Below are 21,166 nucleotides of genomic sequence, written 5' to 3'. Positions count from 1 at the left end.
GTACGGCAACCTGCTGGTGATACAAGCTGTGTGTATATGTGCAGACACATACGTAATGCTTCTGATTATCCTCTCAATATTTCATACTTCCTAGACTCCATCAAAAAATAACTCCTACACCTAGATTTATAAGAATATGTTTACAGTTTTGTGTAGTTTTTATATCACAATGACTAAGTTTTCTATAATGAATCATTTATCAGAAATGAATTGGTGTGATTTGACATGGTGTCTCTGCCGTCCCTCCCTGTGGCATCTGTGTGGGTCTGCTTATTCAGACGCCACTGTCTTCAAGTGCAAACCTCCCTGTGACTCATGCCCCAATGTAGGAATTTTGTTTTATTATGAATGTCAACCTCATTTCTCTGCCCTTTATTTTTCTCTAGAGTGGCCCACATCTGGTGGAAGAGACAAAAATGTAGCTATTGGATCCAATCAAGTGTTTCTCTCTCACAAATTATCAACAACATACCCTCAAGAAAGGTTCTGGTGGACCCCCATCTGTATGGCTGCCCGAGGAGACATGTAAAGGTAAGGACCCCATGTCCTGGGAGGGCTCAGTCACCTCTCACTGCCTCTGCAGAGTCTGGGTGAGATGAGGTTGGAGAACACAAAGGAGACCTGAACTCTGACCAGAGGGGTCAAAGGTGTCTTTGAAGGAGGGCGACCTCAGAACTGGCCCTTGGAATTTAGTTCATCAGATGGATAAACCTGGGAATGACTTACTAGTAGAAGAGAAATACAAACCCCAGAGATTAGAAGAAGCAAGGCACAGATGGTGTGGATAATGGGCACTTGGTGCAACAGCCACTTGGTGAATGCAGCTGCATCTTTGGACAAAGAACTTACTGCCTAGTGACTTGAATCTGGTCTGGTGTGGTGAGGTTGATGTGTCTGTGTGCTCCTGGGGCCCACAGGGGAGAGGATGTAGGGTGGTCTGTCTCAGCGCCCTTTCAGTTGGGTCCACAGGGAGTAGTTTACTCAGGGGTGGGTGCCTGCCTTCACTCCTTAGCCCACCCCATCTGTCTCCAGTGCCCAGCACCATGCCTTCAACCATCAGTTCCTGAAAAGCTGCCTTTGTGCAGCTGTTCAGACGGAGGGTCCCTAGACTGCTCTTCTTTGGTCCTGTCTTTAGGATGCAACTCAGAATCAGAAATGCTCAGGTGGGAGGGCCTGTGGCACCAACGGCCATCACTCAGCACCAGCTGAAGGCAGCCCAGCCCCAGATCTTCACTTTCCAGGCTTCCTGCTGATTCCCACTGAGCCCCCGTGCCATGTCCTGTCCACAACAGCCTCCTCTTCAACATCCTTGGTTAGGAAGCACGTATCAGCCTTTCTCTTGTTGGAGAGAGAGAAGTGCCATAGAACAAGGTTTTGGGTTAGGGCTATTTTTTGTCCTGGTGCATCCCAATTAGCCACTATGTTTGCTGATCCATGAGCACTGGGGTGTCTGTGGCTGGCACCCCAAGGAACCCAGTTTCCTCAGACTGGAACCCAGCAAGAGCCACCTTTGCACCCACTTGAGTTAAAACCAGTATCTGCTTCCCAAAAAACTCCATGAACTGTGCTCTGAATGGTGACTGTTTTAAAGCAAAGCTGACCATGCATCCAAAAGGAGGAATCTGCTGGACTAGTACCAGCTTTATAAATCTGTGCTCCTAACCCTTTGCAGCAAATTCATTTAAAGCAGCTAACAAGTGCCATTTGGTTCGTCTGGCACAGCCGGTTACCATTTGTATGCCTTTGCGCAAATCCCATCAAAGTTTTAATTTCCTTTTCCAAAAAGCAGCAATAAAAGGGTTATACAGATCAATGAGGTGGGTTACATGGAAAGAACGTAGACTAAATGATGATAATAGTAACCAAATATTAAGTATCCACTAGGTATCAAACTTAGTTAGAAAAGTACCACTGAGCATATACCATTTAGTCTTAAAATCTCCCATGAAATTGGTACTGTTCTTATCCATAATTTGTATTAGAGGACACTGATGAGCATAAATAATGTGCCCAATGTCACATAGTTAGTAAATGACACAGGTAGGATTCTACCCGAGGTAGGCATTTTAACTGCCGAGCCAATGTCCTTAACTGCAGGGGCATGTCTCTGCCATGTCTCCAGGGCCCTGGGCAGACTGTACATATTGTTACTATTGTGTCTGCTCCATATGGGCTTATAGTACATACAATGTGTGTGTATAATGTATTTATATATGTATTTTATATATAAATGCCATAATATAAATACATTGTACATAAGTGTACATATATACAAATATATGCACAAATAAAATACAAATACATGTATATGTAAATATGTTAATATCACATATATATCCTATCTAATAAAAGAGTAATATACAAATTGACCACACCTCCCCTACAACCATAAGCAATGCCCACCTGCCAATCAGGAGCGAGTGTGCAAATTAACCCAACCATTATGGCTTCGGCCACAGAGAGAGCAGGAGGGAAGCTTGGATTTCCCCAGAGATAGAGGAAGCCAAGTTTTCTGCGCACCCTGACTGGCCCAGCCTCCACTACAGGCTACAAAGTTTCAATTATAAAAGATAAATAAAATTTTTAAAAATGATAAATAAAACAAAAATGGCAGCAGCCACAGAGCTAGAGAGAGCAGGAGGCTAGGGTTGCCCCTGGGGATGGAAGAAGCCAAGCTTTCTGCACACCCTGGCCTGGCTTGGCCTCTGCTTAAGGCTACAAAGTTTCAATTATAGAAGGTAAATAAATCCCAACAGAAATGGCTGCTACCACAGAGCAAGCAGAAGGCTTGGCTCCGCTCTAGGCTACAAAGTTTCAATTGTATTCAATAGAAAATAAATAAATCCCAGATACCAGGGCCTCTGCTTGGGTCACTGGGGGGCATGACTGGCCTGCAAACCACCACAGGCCCCTCACCTAGGTCACCCTACCCTGATCCAGGACATCCTTCAGGGCAAACCAGCTGGCCCCCACCCATGCCTCTATCCTATCTAATAAAAGAGTAATATACAGATTGACCATCACTCCAACACACAAAATGGCTGCCCCCATGTGGTCAAAGATCCTGTCCTCATGTGGACACAAGATGGCCACCACAAAATGGCTAGCAGGGGAGGACAGTTGGGAGGAACCAGGCCTGCAAGGGAGGTCAGTTGCAGGAGATCGGGCCAGCAGGGGAGGGCAAGCTGGGAGGGACCAGGACTGCAAGGGTGGGCAGTTAGGGGTGATCAAGCCTGCAGAGGAGGGCAGTTGGGGGTGATCAATTCTGCAGGGGAGGGCAGTTAGGGATAACTAGGCCAGCAGAGGAGGGAAGTTGGGTTGACCTGGCCTGTAGGGGAGGGCAGTTGGGGGGACCAGGCCTGTAGGGGAGGGCAGTTGGGGGTGACCAGGCCTCCAGAGGAGGGTAGTTAAGGGCAAACAGTCTGGCAAGGGAGCAGTTAGGCATCATTCAGGCTGGCAGGGGAGTGGTTAGAGTAGGGGTGTCGAACTCAATCAGAGACGGGGCCAAAATCTAAAATCCAGCCTAAATCGCCGGACGAATGGTTTACTGAACAGTCATAAACTGTCATTGTGATGGAAACGCAGCGGAGTGCAGTGATGACAGCTCGGTGCGGGCCACAGTGCAAGGCCTGGCGGGACGGATTTGGCCCGCGGGCCTTGTGTTTGACACATGTGGGTTAGAGGATGATCAGGCTTGCAGGCAGAAGCTGTTAGGGGCAATCAAGAAGGCAGGAAGATGAGTAGTTGGGAGCCAGCAGTCCTGGATTGTGAGAGGGATCCCAGATTTGAGAGGGTGCAGGCTGGGCTGAAGGACACCCTCCCCCCACAATGCACGAATTTCGTGCATTAGGCCTCTAGTATAAATATATAATTACTTGTGATGAGCAGAATTTATAAATATATAAATCTGTGGTTATATACGAAATATTATACAGAGTGTCAGAAGTCAGGAGGTCTGTGATCATGTTCTCTTGCTGATCCTGTGCCTCACAGGCAGGTGGGTGGTGCGCTGACCTCTGAATTGTTCAGCCTTGTGGCTCTGCACTTGTCCCCGCTCTGCGGGAGCCTCTTCTCGCAAGGCCGCTGCTTCAGCACTTCCAGGAGGGACACTGCGGAGCTGCTGTGCAGTGATGGATGAGGGCAGCCGCCCATCGTTTCATGGGAGATTTGCATGTGTAGCTCTCATGAGTGCTGGGGAGCTTCTTGCATCAATCTTGTGTTCTTCTGTGGGAGAAGGGGAGAACACACCTGTTTCCTTTATGCGTTATCAGTGTTCTTGTTCAGAGTGGCATTCCTTCTGTCTGGGGCTGGGCTGGGTGTGTCTATGCATGCCTTGCCCCGAAGCTGCCAGTGTCCTTCACTTACAGGAAATGGGCGGCAAGTGGGGTTCTGAACTCACAGGTCTCAGCACCACCTCCTTGTGCCCTCATCCTTGCAAGTGCAGAGATCCAATTAGTGAGCCGATGCGCAGTCTCCATGTGTCAGTGTACCTGCTGTGAATGTCAGTCTGCTCAGCGGTAACAGGGCTATGTCCCAAAATAGAGGTGGAGGAGAGGATGGGAACACTGAGTCCTGGATGTGAGCTGAATTATTTTTAAAGTGACTAGACACCGATCCCTTTAAAGCACCGTCTCTAAAGGAAGCTGGGGTTCAGCTTTGGGGGAGGAAGGCTAGACTGGCCCTCGGGCAGTGGGTCCATGTGTAATATCAGTGTGAGTGTCTGGAGGGGAGTCAGAGCCCCTTCTAAGAGGACATCTGAAATACCAAAGCAGGCTTGGCTTCAGCTGCAAGCGCGGTAGTGCCTGTCTGAGCCCGCAGACTGCTCTGGGGGTTCTCCTGCAAGCATGCAGTGGCCGCATGTGGTGCCCCGGGCAGAGCTCTGAGTGCGTATTGTTGGAGTCAGGTGATGGCTGTTAGGGTTGTTGGAGTCAGGTGATGGCTGTTAGGGTTGTTGGAGTCAGGTGATGGTTGTTAGGGTTGTTGGAGTCAGATGATGGTGGTTAGGGTTGTTGGAGTCAGGTGATGGTTGTTAGGGTTGTTGGAGTCAGATGATGGTGGTTAGGGTTGTTGGAGTCAGGTGATGGTTGTAGCCTAGGTGCAGAACTCATTCAAAACTCATTCAGAACTCATTCAGAACTCATTCAGACTCTGGGGAGTCTGGGAAGTCATGACCCTGAGCCGGGAGCAAAGATCTCCAAGGAGTGTGGGGCAGTCCTGAGTTTGAGCAGTACCAGGACTCTGAGCCTTGGATGAGCTGAGACTCAGGCTGGAGGGAAATGAGAGTGTGTGGAGGAGGAGCAGAGGATAGTGTCCCACATGCTCCACGTGAGAGCTGCCCAGGTGGAAAAAGCGCAGGGTGAAAACTTGATTTTCAAGAGGGAAAGCGCGGGGTGGGGTAGGGGCCTCAGAACTTGGCAGCTCTGGCCCTGAGTTCCAGAGGCTGCATTGAGGTGAGTTCAAGAACGATGAGTGAGAAATGTGTCAGACAGGGACAGATGCCGCTCAAGGGAGGCTGTGAAACTGAGCTGGAAGCTGTGGGGTGCCTTGAGGGCCTGGGTCAATGATCAGAGCTCAGGGGAAGATGGCGGGGAGTGCCGGAAGCAGTCATAGAACCTTTTCTATTTCTGCCAGAGATGGTAATTGATAAGAAATTAATAGGCAATGTCATGGGATCCCCTTTGTAATTTAGCACTGATTGTCGGGAACATACTAGAACAAGGTCCCTACGAAAATAGATGTGATCAGTGTGACTTGGAGCACAGAAATCATTTAATTGCTTAATAAAATGTAATTTGTATCACTCGGGTTATTTTAATTTGTCTTCTCTTTAACTATTCTTCAACGTTGACACAAAGATGCAATTCTATGGTCTTGCAAATAGAATCTGCAAATAAGATGGACGTGAGGGAAGGCTGAGGTGAGAGCGAGCGGGATGGAGCAGCTGCATGAAAGGATCCTCAGGAGGCCGAGTGCTTGTGCACCAGCTCCTGGTCAGGAAGAGCGTCTGCAGTCCGAGAGCCGGCCTGGCAGGTTCCGTGTGGCGGCGGAAGGAGGGAGATGGTTGTTTTCAAGATTTTGGCTAGACACAGCTGCATGTCTCCCTTGGAAACCATTTGGTAAGCTGCAAGCTGTAGAGCCTAGGAGCCCAGAGAATTCGCAGGGATGACACCAGGTACATGTCACTGCACCCCGGAGTGGTCAGCAGCTGACCCGGCGGCCACGCTGCCTCAGGCTCCTGCTGCAAGGAGGGGCACCCAGCACTCTGCCCGGAGTGCGAGGATCTGTGACCCCGGGAGATTCCTCATGTTTGGTCCAGGAGACATTTGATAAAAGACAATGAATGTCGTCAGCAGCCTGGAAATTTAATGGGTACAGGGATGGAGGAGCAGTGGGAATCCAATTCAAAAGGGGCTTCATTTGTCAGATGAGGTGGTGTAGCTTAGGCCGAGGTGTCAATTAAGAAAAACAATTCAATATGGATTTTGAGATAAAGTCATGAAGACTTGTTGACTTAGGAATTGAAAGGAAGAGAGGATGAATGGTGACCCTGAGTTTCTGAGATGAGCAACTGGATGTGTGGGTTCCATTGCCTGGGCCAAGAAGACCCCGGGGACAGAGACTCTGGGCAGAAGCTAGAGGACCATTCTGGACACATCACGTTCATTAGACACCGAGATGGCTGTGTTAATTCCCCTCAGTGTTGCTAGGACTTTTAAAGCAGCAGCAAGAGAACTTAACTGTTTAATCCCTCTATCTAAACCCGTTTTAAAATGAAATTCAGTCACGCATCTACAGTGAGAAAGCTACTTAGGCAAGAGCCAGACCAGGCCCAGGCTCTGTCCCCGCCCGTGTGCTCACTGCTGAGGCTCTACGAATGTCAGTGTGTTGGACCAAAGTCACCGTGCTCTGCGTGCCCTCCCTGCCACCCGTGACTGTCAGCATGATATCAGGGAGCATCAGCACAGGGGCACAGCCCCCGACAGGCTGTGAGGCTGCTCACATCACCCTGTCCTTCAGAATGTTCTGAACTGGGACAGACAGCTGAAACAGCAAGTCATCTTCAGGGGCTTACCTCAGAGCCCCTGCTGCAGGTTATCTCAGCAAGAACATGGTGACTCAAACCAATGTTTATAGCAGGATGAATCCTAGAATTTAAAAAAATGCTCATTCCTCATGTCACCTTCAAATATTGAAGCTATTTTCTCTTGATGTGCAAGGTTCTTCAGTCAGTAGCTCCACAAACAGATAGATCTGGAGCCCGGAGTCTGATGGGAACTGGACTCCTGGCCAGGATTGGGCCCACTGAGTCAGGACCAGGACTGCCTCCTAGTGCCTCCTCCCACAAGGTATCATGTGACCTCTGGCTGAGTCCTTGCCTTCTCCTATGGGACTCTGTCCTGAGTGTGTCTCCCAGGATCCTGCTTCAAGCACATTGCCATTGCTTCAGCCCACTGTCCCGACTGCTGTGACGTCACAGACACAGCTGGCCCCGAGGTCCCAGATGCCCTGGAGCTAATGATGGCAACAGGCCAGTCTCCAGACTCGTGGAGAGTTAACATTAATTCATAAAGCTAAAGGGTTGTTCTGTGGGGGTTATAGACATACGATTTATTGGAGCTGGTCCGGAAAAGTACAGTTTTGGCAGCAAACAGCAGAGAGAAGCTGACCTCTAGTGAGGGTGAGAAGCTGTTTTTGTCACTAAGACACCGAGACTCGGTGAGTGGAGAGAACTCCACTGGTCAGGACCCCTCAGATGGGCTGCACCAGCCTGTCTCCACCTCTCCCACCCCCTGCCTTCTGCTCCCTCATCGTGGGCCTCCCTGAGCCCCTCCCCCTCTCTTCCATCTATGAGAGGCAGAGCCCTGGTCAGGAGGGAAGCACACCTGGTCCAGCTCTCATGCAGGGGAGCCCAGCCAGGCTCAGTCAATCACAGAGGCCATGTGCAGTGGGGACAGTGGGACCTGCCACCTTACAATGGCGAAGCCGGAAATTGGACCTTAGACACCTGACAGGCCCAGAGAGTGTTGGCAGTGGCAGGGGAGTGATCCTCGAGGAGATGGTCTTGGTGTGGGCTCTGCCACTTTAAGGCAGCGAGCAGCTGGTTTTCTGTTTCTCACTGCAGCTCTACCATCTTTATCTAATCAGGTGTGTCATTGATTGGTTTAGATTTTTGTTTTGCTTCATGTATCTTGTTCTGAATATTGGGTTTGAATATAATTGCTATAGGTCACACTGCTTTCTTAAAAAATTCATCCAGCATGCAGGTTTGAGAGCAGGGGGTGACCTGAATGTTCTATGCAAATGTATGTAAATATATGCTAATGTAGGTAGGTGAGTGTGGCATCTGTCACACCTCCCAGGTTAGTTCACTGGGGCCTGAGCACTGCCACACTCTCGGGACCACAGGAGGCATGTCTGTCTCCCCAGACTGTGGGGTCGCTGAGACACCCACCTGGTGGGCTTCTGGGGGAGCTGTGCCTTTTAGAGAGAGCTGTCTGGACTTTGCTTACAGTGGCTGCTTTTATGTTGGCTTCAACTCAGTAAGGACCACAGGCCTTTCCTGGGTGAGGCACCGTGCCAGGTAGTGAAGCTCAGGCCTCTGGTCCAGGACCTGGTGCTGGCTGCGCTGATGACATGCAGGCGGGAGGGAGGGAGCCCGCCCCCCAGGATGCAGAGCCCTGTGGAGCCAGGGTTTCCAGAAGTGCAGTGGCCGAGGGGGAATGAGTGAAGATCAAGATGCCAGGGTTCCCACCCCTCACCCGCTCCATCCAGAGTGTCTGAGCTCTTCTCCATCTTATACATTGGGCTTCTGTATAAGGTTTACAAATAAACAAAAAAAAACCTATAGTGAAAAAACATCAGAGTGCACAGATGGCTTAGACTCTACTGGAGATGTAAACACAGGTCTGGCCACATCTGATGGGGCAGCGGGTGCTGAGATGGGCTGCCCAGATGCCGTGAACCAGGAGGAAGGTGTGAGGAGGCTGAGTCACGGCAGAGCTGAGACAGAAAGTCTGTGAACCTGGCACCTGCTGCCCACGGGAGAGGGAAGAGCAGGCCAGGGTGACTTTCTGCTGGAGGAAAGGTGACGGGGTGTCGGTGGTCCTGATGGAAGTGGGGGTCAGAGTTGGCTGGTGGCAGGGAGGGAAGCAACCAGGAGGCATCCCTGGGTGTCTGGGCAGGGAGTTGAGGTAGATGCCAGAAACTGGGAAAAGATTTGGTGAAAAAACAAGCTTGGAGGCAAAGCTGAATGGGCTGTTTAGTTGGAGGTAAAAGTTAAATTCAAGCAGTGAACAGAATTACCAAGAATGAAAGTGAGACTCTGGAACAGAATTCTGGGAGCATCTAAATTTGGGGGTAGGAAGAACAGCTTGAAAATGAGGAGGAACGGCACCCCCCCAGCAGGAGGGGCTCAGGAGCAGTACAAGAAGGGACGGGTCAGGGGCCGAGCGAGAAAGTGCGCCTGAGTGTGGGATTTGGGCACCTCTGGAGAAAGTAATTGCAGTAGGAGCAGTGGCAGAAGTCAGGTACAGTGTGCTGGTTTGTTTATTATAGTCAAGATAAAAAATTCAGAATTACCGCATTTTCCGGCGTATAAGACGACTTTTGAAACGAAAAAAAGTCAACCGGGCTTTTTCAGTGGTCTGAATTCAGGTCTCAGCAGAGGGAACAAAGAAAAGAGGACGGATAGAAAGCACCTCACTTGGAAATCTAGGATGGCACTATACCACCGCCCTAGCAGGCTTTTTACTAGAACACAGTGTAGCTTCAGGTACAGAACATGTATAATTTGCATGCATAAAAAGCCTGCTTGGGCCGAGACCGGTTTGGCTCAATGGATAGAGACCGGTTTGGGGACTGAAGGGTCCCGGGTTCGATTCAAGAGCATGTACCTTGGTTGCGGGCATATCCCCAGTGGGGGGTGTGCAAGAGGCAGCTGATCGATGAGTCTCCCTCATCGATGTTTCTAACTCTCTATCTCTCTCCCTTCCTCTCTGTACAAAATAAATAAAATATATTAAAAAAAAAAAAAAAAAAAAAAAAAAAAAAAAAAGCCTGCTTGGATTGGCCAGAGTCAGAGAGGCGGTCTATTAAAAAAAGAACTGGTGTTGCCTCGGAAGTGGGGGGTAGTCTTATACAGCGAATATAGGCCTAACCCTGTTTTAACTGTAAAATTAGGGGGCTGTCTTATACGCCAGAAAATACGGTACTAAAACTGGCATTTGTTGAGAGGGAGTATTTTGAAGCAATGTAAAGTGCCTTCTCAGAGGAGTCCATACTTTCCAGGGGTAAGGAAAGCAGCCAGCCAGGAAAATTTTGCCCCTAAATTCTGTTTTAATTGAGGGACTTAAAAATTAGCCAGTTTCAAAGGGACTTTAGGCAGTGCCTCACGTTAGCCTTTCACTGCCTGAGGCCTCCCCTGAAGGAAGGGTTCCCCTGGAAGGAGTGCCCTCGCTCCAGGCTGATTGACAGGCTCAGGCACCGCTGTGTCGGAGCCGACTGCCCAGGACCGGGCCTGCGAGAGCGGGTGCGGCCTTTCAGGTTCCTCCTGTCACCTTGTCCTCCGACTGTGTGCAAAGTGAGCACCGCAGGGCCGAGGGCATGGAGCAGCAGAGCCCCCCCCCCAACCCCCCCCCACCACCACCACCACCCCGTGGGAGAGGCTCACCCTGTCAGAACTGCTGCGGACAGGAGGGTTCACACAGATTCTGGGGGAGTCAGCACAGACAGGTCTCCCAGAATGGACCGTGCACAGGCCAGTCTAAGCAGCCCTTGGTGGCCTGCCCTTCCCACAGCAAGAGGGCCACCCTCAGCCCCCTCAGATCAGGCTGTGCAGGGAGGCAGGCGGCTCCTGTCCCGGGCTTGGCGCCTCCACAGATGCCCAGCCCAGCCATGGGAGGGCGTCCCCCTCCTGCCTCAGCCCCGGAGCCCTGTGCTCGCCTGCAGGGTCCCTCCCTGCTCCCAGCCAGCTGAGCTGCACCTCTCCCTCCCACAGGTTAAAACTGCCCACTCACTTCCTGTTTTCATTCTAACCTATGACCTTGGCTTAGCTCCATTCCTGTGTTCTCCATCCTTCTTTCTGACACTCGAGGACTCCTTACAGCGGTCAAACACAGGACTCCTGGCTGATGCGTCTTGTTTCAGATCCAGCTCTAGCCATCCTACTTCTCCTCAGGTCAGGGGAGGCTCCGCCTGGGACCCAAGAGAACGTGGGAAGATTTCCTGCTCCTCTGACGCCCCGTTTTCCAGAGACAGCTGGAGCGTCTACCAGTGCCATCTGAACGGAAAAGGACAATTGCAGATGTGCCTAAGATGCCCCTCAGCCTGCAAGGCTGGCCGAAGACAGAGGGCCAGGCCTCAAGCTAGGCTGTGGCTGTGACCCTTGACCTTCCCCTCCATCCAAATGAAAACCTCCAGTGGAGGTTGTTGTCAGTGGCTTTGAAGTAAGAGCCAAGAATGAAGAGAAAAGGGTCACAGGTGGTGCCAAGACGCTCCTTCCCCGGAGCCTCACCCACAGACTGGCGTAGGCGGCGCCTCCCAGGGGTGAGGAGACCCAGAGATGGTGCACTTGCTCAGGCTGCGGACAGAGGAGGGTCAATGTCTCCCAGCCTGGAGGGTGGCATCCATGTCAGAGCCCAGGGTTCCCTGGCTGGTTCCTCCTGAGTGGAGGGAGCGTCTGCTCTGATGCTCAGGCCTCTGGTGTCCCGTGCCGGTGGCGGCCTGAGCCTGTAGAAGCATCGTGCTCTTCCTGCCCTGGTCACGGCGTGCTCGCCCTGCCGGTGTGTCTGTCCAAACCCCCTTTAGAAAGCCCTCCTAGTCTGTGTGACCACGTCGTAACCTATCTTAGCGGCAGTGACCTGGTTTCAGTCACATTCAGGGTCCTTCAACATATGAGACAGCAGGGCTACCTTCAGGTTTGGGAAGCGCGGCGTTTCAGGCATGTGGCGGCACTGCTGCCCCAGGCAGGGGCTCCTCCGCGGAGGTCGCGAAGCTGGTGGCTCCCAGGGTGGGGACGACCCGCCCGTGAAGGACATGGCCCCTTCTCAGCGGTGGTGTTTGAGACAAACGCCCCTGTCACTGTTGGTCACACACGGGTGGAAGATCCATCTTCTATCGCACTTGACCAATTTGACCGTGTCAGCTTGCAGGCTGAAAAATGATCCTTTTGGAGGATAAATAAGGACGGACTGACCTTACGTATCAACATCATACAGCATGCTGACCCCGGAGAAGGTCTGACAGACGGACAGGAGGAAATGTCAGCACTGGTCCTGCCACCTGTTACCTGGTTGGATTTGTGTGTGTTTTACTTAAGAGCTGTTTAAAATGAGTAGTATGGGATTCTGAATCTGACAAAGAAAAGCTGTCTGGTGAAATAAAGGGCACGGAAACGTACACGAGAAGTTGTCCCCATGCTGAGCTGAAGCTGGCGGCGGGCTCCAGTGGCAGGTGCTCCTCCTGGGGTGGGGAGAAGAGCCCCATTCGTCCCCGCCAGACCCTCCTGGTTCCCGGTGGAACACCAAGCCCAGGCTCAAGCAGCCAGCTGAACAGGAATTGTATCGCTTTCACCAGACTTGGACTTGAAACCCTCTGAGACCCCTCGCCGCACTCACATGGCACCGAAACCCGTTCTGTGCACCAGCAGCCTGTGATGGCGTGCCTGCTTTTCTGTCCTTTACTTAAACTTCCTCTCCCTGGCCGCGCCCGTGTGCATTCTCAGTCTGCGTCTCCCTCGGCCATCTGTCTGGTCCTAAGGCCAGAATCCAGGCAACGCCCTCAAAAAAGGCGTGTCCCTGATCCGAAGCAGCCCCTGTGCTGCCGGCGCACCCCTGGCCAGGTCCTTGCAGGCGCTCCCGCCTTTGTCCCTCTTCACGGGACTGTGCTGGTCCCAGAGCTGGTCCAAGTCCCAACAGGGCTCCCCTGGCCCTTGAACGTGGAGCCTAGTCCGAGGGAGACGGTCACGCCGAGGAGAGCCTTTGTGATGAGCAGTGCCTGTCCCTCTCGAGGACAGGCTTCTCGGGGGTGGCACAGGAGAGCAGACGGAGCACACCTGCACGCTTCCGAGTCTCACCTCGGGCAGCAGGACTTGTCTCCAGAGGTAAAGGCCAGAGGTGGGCCGAGTACATGAACAGAGTAAATATCCAGATTAAATATCAACCTGTGTCCAAAAGGCAGCGGGCACAGTCAGTCCCTCACAGAAGAAGAAAGAGAAATGGTGGCAAAGGTGATCAGACTTGGGGACCGTCCAACATGCACCTGCCACCAAACAGATACGCCAGCTCACGCTGAGGGACAGCTCGCCCAGGTCTGCTCAGGTTTAAAGGTGAGAAATCTGAGTGCCTTTGCTGGAGGAGATGCCGGCAGGAATGTCCACAAGGCAGTTTGTTTAGGAGAAAACAGGAAGCAACCCCAATGTCTATCCAGATGTGTGATAGTCTTGTTAGTTACGCAGCCTGGTATGGAGTGACAGCCCCAGGGATGCTCCGTTCCTGCGGGCCTGGCTCCCAGGAGCAGGGAGGCTGCTGCACTCCGAGGAAGAGGGTCCTGGTGCTGTTTCTCATGTCCCTCCACTGTCCCGGTGCCTGTTGTCCGAAAGAGAGGTTACGAGGGGAATTGATGCTTGTCTTAGTGTGTGCTGCTGGTTGCGTGCAGCGTCACGTGCGTTCCTCCATGCGTCATCTCTGAGCATTGCACACTCGGGTGCACTGACCTGCGCTCCTGACATGGCTGTGGGTTAGAGCCACGGGGGAGGTTTCATCCCTGAGTCACAGGAGCAGGCACACGGAGGGAATGAGCCCATGGAAGGTGTCAGGAGGAAGGACTCTGTGTCCCACCCCAGGCCATCCAGGATCACAGGACTCCAATCCTGGCCTTGGTCTCCTTCCTGGACTTGACATTGGGAGGAGTCCTAGGTTTGCCAACAAGAGAGCAAGATTTCCATCACAGTGCTCCCCCTGACTACCTGGGGAGCTTTGAGCAAATCTTTCAGCCTCTCTTAGTGTCAGTTTCTGCATCCATAAAATTAGAAAGTGTTGTTGATGGATTAATGACAGTGGATAAGAAAAGAATGTTCTTAAACTTTAACTTTTAGCTTTACCAACTACATGAGACCAGCCCCTGTGGTCCTCAGACAGATCACAGGCTACATAGGATGACATGCGTTGTTCTAGGCAGGATCTGTGCTGCCATGCTGTGTTTAGGCTGCTGCCATCCCAGACCTAGGAAGGACAGCCATGGAAGGATGCCTGGAGGGCCACTGGGCTCCAGAACCAGGAGTTCTAGAATGTTCTCAGGTAGAGCAGAACCTCTCTCAGACTGACTTAGCTGTCAGGAGCAAGCCTTCCCAGACAGGGCTGGTCCCAGACAGGACAACTGAGCAAGGCCCAGGGAGATGCTTTCTCAGAGCCGAGAGAGTAGCTCCAAGTGCAGGAGAAGAATTCTGCAGGGGAACCTCTGTCCATAGGTAGGAAAGAAGACATTTGACCCCGGAGGAAGCTGAGTTTCCCTGCTGACCATTGCAAAGAACATGCTCTATTCACACTGCTTCCTAGTGTGCTGGTGCAGTCATTGGTGCTGTGCATTGTTGTTCATGTTTTGCAGATGGAGAAATCAAGGCACAGAGAAATCAAGTGACTTCGCCATAGTCCCAAGCTGGCGAGGACCAGGATAAGAGCTTAGAGAGAACGCTGACCCTGGGCCCGTGTCCTGCCCACAGAGGCACGCTGCCTCCATTCCTAGGAGAGAAGACTGCCTGCAAGGTAAAGCAGGTCCCTGCACCAGGTGTGCAGCCCCACCTGGAGGCACAGCTGTCTGCACAGCGAGCCTGTGTGCCCTGTGCATAGAGGGGCTGCGGTGCTCACAGGTCCTGACACAGGTTCACATTTGGTCTGGACCACCTCTGTCAGGCTGCTTCCTTACAACCACAGCTGCCGCCCCTGACCTCTGCACCCTCCCCCTCCCACCGTCTTCCCTCTTATCTCAGTGCCGCCGCCTCTCCTCTTCTCGGCTGGGCCTTCCCCCGTGGTCCTCCCCTGCCCTTCTCTTTCATTCTGCCACCTCTCCCTGTGACGGGCATCCACCTGTCCTGCATCTAAAAGGAAGAGAGAGCAGCTTGCTTTCTTTCCCCCTCAAGCTCTTACCTGTCTCTGCCCCTTTGGGGCCAGTCCTGGGCAGCAATTTCCTCGTGGCCTGTCCACTGCAGAGTCTGTGGAGGTGTGTCTCATCCTGCCTTTCTCCAGAAACTTCTCCAAAGTTTCCCCTTTGATCTCATCCATGGCCCCAGATTCAGACACAGTGGGCGGGGGGGTGGGGGGGGTGGGGGGGGGTGTGAGCGTCATTCAGCCTCAGCCTCACATCCCACCGTCTGGTGGGTGGGCCCCAGCTAGACCATGTCACCTGTACGCTTGACCACTCCCAGGGAGGCCATGTTGCATCCGGTGTCCCCTTCAAAACCCTGTGGTCCACCTCATGCTCCTTCCTCCCCCTGCCGCTGCCTTCGGGCACTCGCTCCTCTGCCTTCTGGTCCACGCTGACCTTCGGGGTCTCTTCCGACCCTTCAGGGAGCCCCTCCTCTGTGGACATTGTATTTTGTCTCCAGTGGCCATAAACATAGCCCACAGATTATACATGCTATCACTTACAGACATAAGCTCCTACAGTCTTTCTCTTCTTTATTCTTTTAGTATTGTCTGCCCCTTAAACATATTTTAAAATACTGAATTTAAAAAATGAACTAGACCAGTGGTCGGCAAACTCATTAGTCAAGAGAGCCAAATATCAACAGTACAACGATTGAAATTTCTTTTGAGAGCCAAATTTTTTAAACTTAAACTATAATAGGTAGATACATTGTTATTAACTTAATTAGGGTACTCCTAAACTGGCCTTTGCTAAAAACTCAAGGGGCCAACGAGCTGCATGTGGCTCGCGAGCCAGTTTGCCAACCACTGAACTAGACAATCACAAGGATAATTTAAATATTTATATAAATGTCCAGTTCTATTAATATTTTTCTGTCAAAATATACTTGAATATTTGACTTATTTTTATTTTATTTTATTATTTATTTAATTTATTTTTTTACTAATACTTGATCAAAATCTCAGTTAGGGTGGAAATGCTAACACAGACCACTCAGAAGCATCTCAGAGACCTGCCTGCCCAGGATGAGGAGAAGCAGGTGCCACTCATTCAGGGCAATTCCCTCCTCACACTCATGTGGTCTCTATTGTCACGTCCCCCTGAGGGGTGGCAGGTTAGGCAGAGGCAGCTGCCAGTTATAGGAGCCGCCTGGCTGAGGGCTGGTGGGGAGCACACAGCTCTGGGTGGGCAGAGCAGCCAGCCCAGGGTGCACCTGCAGAGGTCATCACTGCTGCTGACTGACCTACATTGTTGAGTTATATTCGGGGAGAATTACCACAGCAAAGTAAAAAAGAAGGCTAGCAGAAAATACATGCAACAGATAAGATGGGCAAGGGGGTTAGATTAACACCTTAATATACAAAGAGCTATTTCAGATTGATGTGGACTTTTAAGAAGAAATAAGCAAAGGGAGGAAATAATAACTTTACAGCAGAGGAAATGCAAGAGGCCACAAAGAAATACGTTTAACCCACTTCATGCTCAGGCAGAGCAATGCAGCAGTGATGGGGGAGGGGCACTCCCAGAGGTAAGCACTGTGGGACCTGTTGGTGATGGCACATGGCTAGTGGACAGAGTCATACGTTACTAACAATGCAGGCATCTTTACACGTCTAACAGTAGTGACAGCATCATTTTAAAAACCATATTATGGAAATATGTGTGATGTGTGGTATTTATCGCACCTTTGTATAGTGGAATAAAGCAAATATATGAAATAAAATAACCTAAAAATCCATTAGTAAGGGAGTCCACAGGAATGGTTCACTAAGTTGCAGTGTGTGCGTTCTGGGGAATGTGACATGTCCATTCAGAAAAGGAGCTAACCGCAGGCATGCACCTGGGGAGCTGTGGTTCGGGCACAGGAAGAGCGGCAGCTTCGGAAGAGAGTGCGTGTAGTGGGCTGCTTCTGTCGGGGTGTCCTCCTCAGGGCGAGCGGCTCCCGTGTCCACTGCGTCCCAGGCACAGAGGGCCGCTGCCCTCGGGACAGGGGATGGCCTGCAGGAAGGGAGGGGTTGTGACTGCCCTTCTGCCCCTGCACGGCTGCAGACCCTGTGTCCCTGGGTGTACCCTCTTGCCCCCCATACACACACGGTTGCTGTCCCTGTATGCACCCCCCCCCCCCACACACACACAAGGCTGCAATCCCTGTGTCCCTGTGTGCGCACACACACACACACACACACACATACATACACACACTGCTGTCCCTGTGGGGCTTCTGGAAGGAAAGGCAGGGAACTGTCCTGATTCTCCATGATGGATAAGTCACGCAGTAAGTGCAGTGTCTAGACAAGGAAGCAACATAGTGAGGGACAAGCACCCAGAGACAGTGACTCAGTCCTGATAGGTCTGGTGTGAGCTTGGGGTGTGAGAGGGAGGGAAGGAAAGACTACTGCAGGACCCAGAATGGGAGGGAGGATTAGATAGAGGAACCGAGACAAGCCTTGGAGGTGCGGACTGGAGGGCTGAACGCTGAGAAGTGCTGGGCCGATGCGGGAGGCTGCAGGCTCTCCTCACAGGTGACAGCGTGGAGGGAGACTCTGCCCATGACTCGGGACACACATGGGAGCGGACGTACAGAAGGCGGAGAGCCGTGGAGGCAGAGCAGCGGCAGCCGGGAGGTGGGATGGCTTGCGGCGCTGCGGCCTGAGGGGAGGGGATGCCACGCGTGTGTAATGAACAGGAAGTGAGGGCATCCTCGGGAGCCACCAGAAACGGGACTCGCAGGTTAAAGGAGCGGTTAGTGTTGGACACTAGCCCCCGCCCGCCTGTGGAGCCGGGGGGCTTCCTGAGTGTGCTGGCTGGGGCAGAACTGAGGAGCCGGAGTCAGGGAGTGGCAGAGCTGCGAGGACCTGGCGGGGGTGGGAGTGATAGACTTTGGGGTCACCGGGGCCTCTGAGCAGGTTTAGAAGTGGCATCCGGCAGTGCAGAGTGCCCAAGAGGTGGGGGTGCGCACGCTGTTGGAGGAGAGAATGACAGTGCATGGAGGTCAGCAGAGGTCAAGCGGGTCGAGGCCAGGTGAGAGCACAGCGTGAGCCAGCGAGAAGGGGAAAGGGAGCAGCTGTGGAGGGACGTGTGGCCGCCTCTCAGCGTGGGCTTGGCCCAGTCTCAGGTGGAGCTGTGCATCACTGCATCTGCCTGTCTTTCTCCCCCAGAATTTTTGTTTCCCCGTTTCAGTTGCTCCTGCCTCTCCTGCTCCTCACCACACAGCTCTGGCCGGGGTGAGGCGGTCTCTCCCTGAGGCTGTGTCACTGCTGCCCTCCTCAGTGAGAAGGAAGCAGCACACACCACAGCTTTGCTCCTGTCTTGGCCTAGTTTTTCCTTACTCCACCCTGGGAGGTTGGAGAACTGAGATTGGACATTACAAAGGGGCAGCCATGAACTACACCTGCTAACCCCTCCTCACTTCACGGCCCTAATAACGAGGCCATGCTTTCTCTTCATGGCTAGAGAGAGAAACCCTGCACCCTAACATGTTTGTGCTACGTTAATTTCACAGAAACAGAAAAGGGTCATATTTTGGAGAATCTGGTTACAGTCATTTTCTAAGCACTTTTCAAGGCCGACTTGTGCGGAGTTCCTGAGTCTTCCTAACCTTTACTGGCCGGTTTTCCTGTTCTGAGAGCTGGCCGGGTCCCGGTTGCCTAGGAGACAGTCGTCTACCAGCATGGAGGTGCAGGAAGCTGTGTGCAGCAGTCTGCGCACTGCATTTTGCCAGGAGCTGCTTGGGTTCCTCTGTCACTCGCTCCCCCATCCCTCCAGGCCCCCCACTGGGCCAAGGGTGTCAGCTCTGCCTCTGCAGTCTGCTGGTCAGGGTGCTAATGAGCTGTGAGGGACCAAAGGCTGAGCCTCGGAGGGGAAAGGCAGGCATGGCTAATTGACAGATGCTGTTGCTTCCTGAATAATGAAGGACTGGCTGCGGGAGGGCGGGCTCAGGCTCTGACAGGTCCCAGAGGTCCCCCAGGGGACTGTGACCCCACTGTGCCCCCTGCCCTGTTCCTGCCAGAAGGAGAGTGTTCGCAGTGTGCAGGACGCAAGTCAGAGGCTCCTGCTGTCCTCAGAGCCCAAGGACAGCTCCGCCCTGGTCACTGCTGGCCTGAGAGCTCCGGGGTCAGAGCAAGGTCAGAGCACAGCCTCCGGGTCTGAAGGAGCCAGCCCGAATGTGTGCGCTTCGATAGGCTCAACCTGAGGAAGTCACGTTTTTAAAATTACATTTTAATTGATTTCAGAGAGGAAGAAGGAAGAGAGGGGGAAACATCAATGAAACAACCACTGATGGGCTGCCCCCTGCTCGCCCCCTACTAGGGATCGAGCCTGTAATCTGGGCATGTGTCCTGACTGGGAGCCAAACCGTGACCTCCTGGTTCTTAGGCCAGCCCTCAGTCACGGAACCGCACCGCTGGACAAGGAGGTGCGCATTTTATTGGGGAGAAAGACAGAGGGAAAATGAAAGTCATGAAATAAGTCCTGAGTCCACGTGCAAAGTTTACATTTTACAAAGTAACTCGCTTGCCCTCTTTTCAGGTTATTCTGGTAGCTTATATTGAAATCATATAGATTCCCATGGAAACCTGTCCTATAGAAATAAACCTGGCCTGGAAGGGGTGAATGCACAAGTGGCACGTTAAGGTGGGTTTTCTAATGTCAGTCACCGAGATAGGCTCAGATACCACGGCCGCTGGGCCATCCTGACCTCGCAGACCAGTCCTGCAGCTCTGGCCTCAGAGCCAGGCAGGTCAGCTGGTGCTTCTTACAGTCACCAGTGGGAAATAGGCCTTCTTTTCAAAACGGCAGGTGGGCATGGAGAGGGCAGTGTGGATGGAGGGGAAGGGAGGGATGGAAAGGGAAGGCAGGGGTGGAGGGGCCACTCCCCCAGGTCACAGCAGCAGCCCTCTGCATTCCCACCCCATGCTGTGCTCTGCACAAGGTGTTAGGCTTGGCTGGCATTGCACCAGGCGTGGGAGTTCTGTGTGTAGACCAGAAGGTTAGCATTCAAGCTGCCGAGGTGCTGTTGACATCCTGCGTGTCCATGGCACGCATGCGTCCAGGGCCCCAGGCACCGCATGAGCTCAGAAACGAAGGACAGGAGGAGCCACAGGCACTGCCTCATATACATTCTCCTTTCCTCAACCCCATCCTCCTCCTGGCCTCGCTCTTCCCCAACACAGGCTGGGGACTCGCCTCCTCTCGGCTCTCCTGTGCCCTCCGTGCTCTCGCCGCCTGCATTTCTTTCTAAAATGTGCTTGTGAGGTGCCCCCCCCCCCACCTGCTCAGTAGAGGACAGCAGCTGGGTAACTGCTGGATTGACTGTGCCCCTCCCTCTGGCCCCAGCCCTCGCCCTGCCCCTCTGCTCCCTCAGCCCTCTTCTCAGCACTCATCTGCCCCTCCCATCTCCTCAACCTGCCGCCTCCTCAGCCTGCCACTGGCCTCCCTCACTCACTCACCCATCCAAGCTCTGTCCAGGGTGAGACGTAGGCTCAGGTGCGGCCTCCCTTCCCACTTCCTTCCACACCTCACCCTGGCTCCTCCTCTCCCGAAATGCTTGTTGTATCGAATCTCAGTCTTCTATCGGAACACTTCCATCTCCCAGGAACGGCTAGTAAGCCCATCGACAGCTTCCGTGTTTATTACACCCATTTTTTATTGCCCGATGCCGTACTCGGCACACAGTGGAGAAGGTGGCATCTTGTGGCAGCTCTGGCCCCTGGGCAGGGCAGCTCTGCTCCTGTGGTCAGAGGACCTGCGTCTCCTCTTTATATATATATTTTTTAAATTGATTTTTTTACAGAGAGGAAGGGTGAGGGATAGAGAGCTATAAACATCGACCAGCTGTCTCCTGCACACCCCGCACCGGGGATGTGCCCGCAACCAATGTACACGCCCTTGACCGGAATCGAACCTGGGACCTTTCAGTCCTAAGACTGTCGCTCTATCCATTGAGCCAAACCGGTTTCGGCCTGTGTCTCCTCTTTGCGTCTGTCCTTGGTAGCCTGCTGGGTGCACTAGGAAACACCCCCTCACC

The 21,166-nt window shown here is 52.6% G+C and overlaps 1 protein-coding gene across 14 annotated transcripts in view; it reads left to right on the top strand.

Annotated features, from left to right (window-relative positions):
• Positions 1–21,166, top strand: part of MYT1L (myelin transcription factor 1 like) — a 261,507-nt gene that overhangs the window by 157,469 nt on the left and 82,872 nt on the right. For 12 of the 14 annotated variants that reach the window (XM_045578831.1, XM_045578833.1, XM_045578832.1 and 9 more), the window contains exon 3: positions 387–531. In XM_045578831.1, the coding sequence (XP_045434787.1) occupies positions 387–531 (145 nt within the window). Of the gene's footprint in view, positions 1–386; positions 532–14,601; positions 14,760–21,166 lie in introns of all 14 variants that reach the window. The other 2 variants (XM_036430284.2, XM_045578834.1) reach the window with 1 other exon arrangement.

This window comes from Pipistrellus kuhlii, unplaced genomic scaffold (assembly GCF_014108245.1).
Source record: "Pipistrellus kuhlii isolate mPipKuh1 unplaced genomic scaffold, mPipKuh1.p scaffold_m20_p_106, whole genome shotgun sequence".
NCBI lineage: Eukaryota > Metazoa > Chordata > Mammalia > Chiroptera > Vespertilionidae > Pipistrellus > Pipistrellus kuhlii.
Note: the sequence above shows the minus strand (reverse complement) of the source record. Positions and strands in the feature narration are given on the sequence as shown.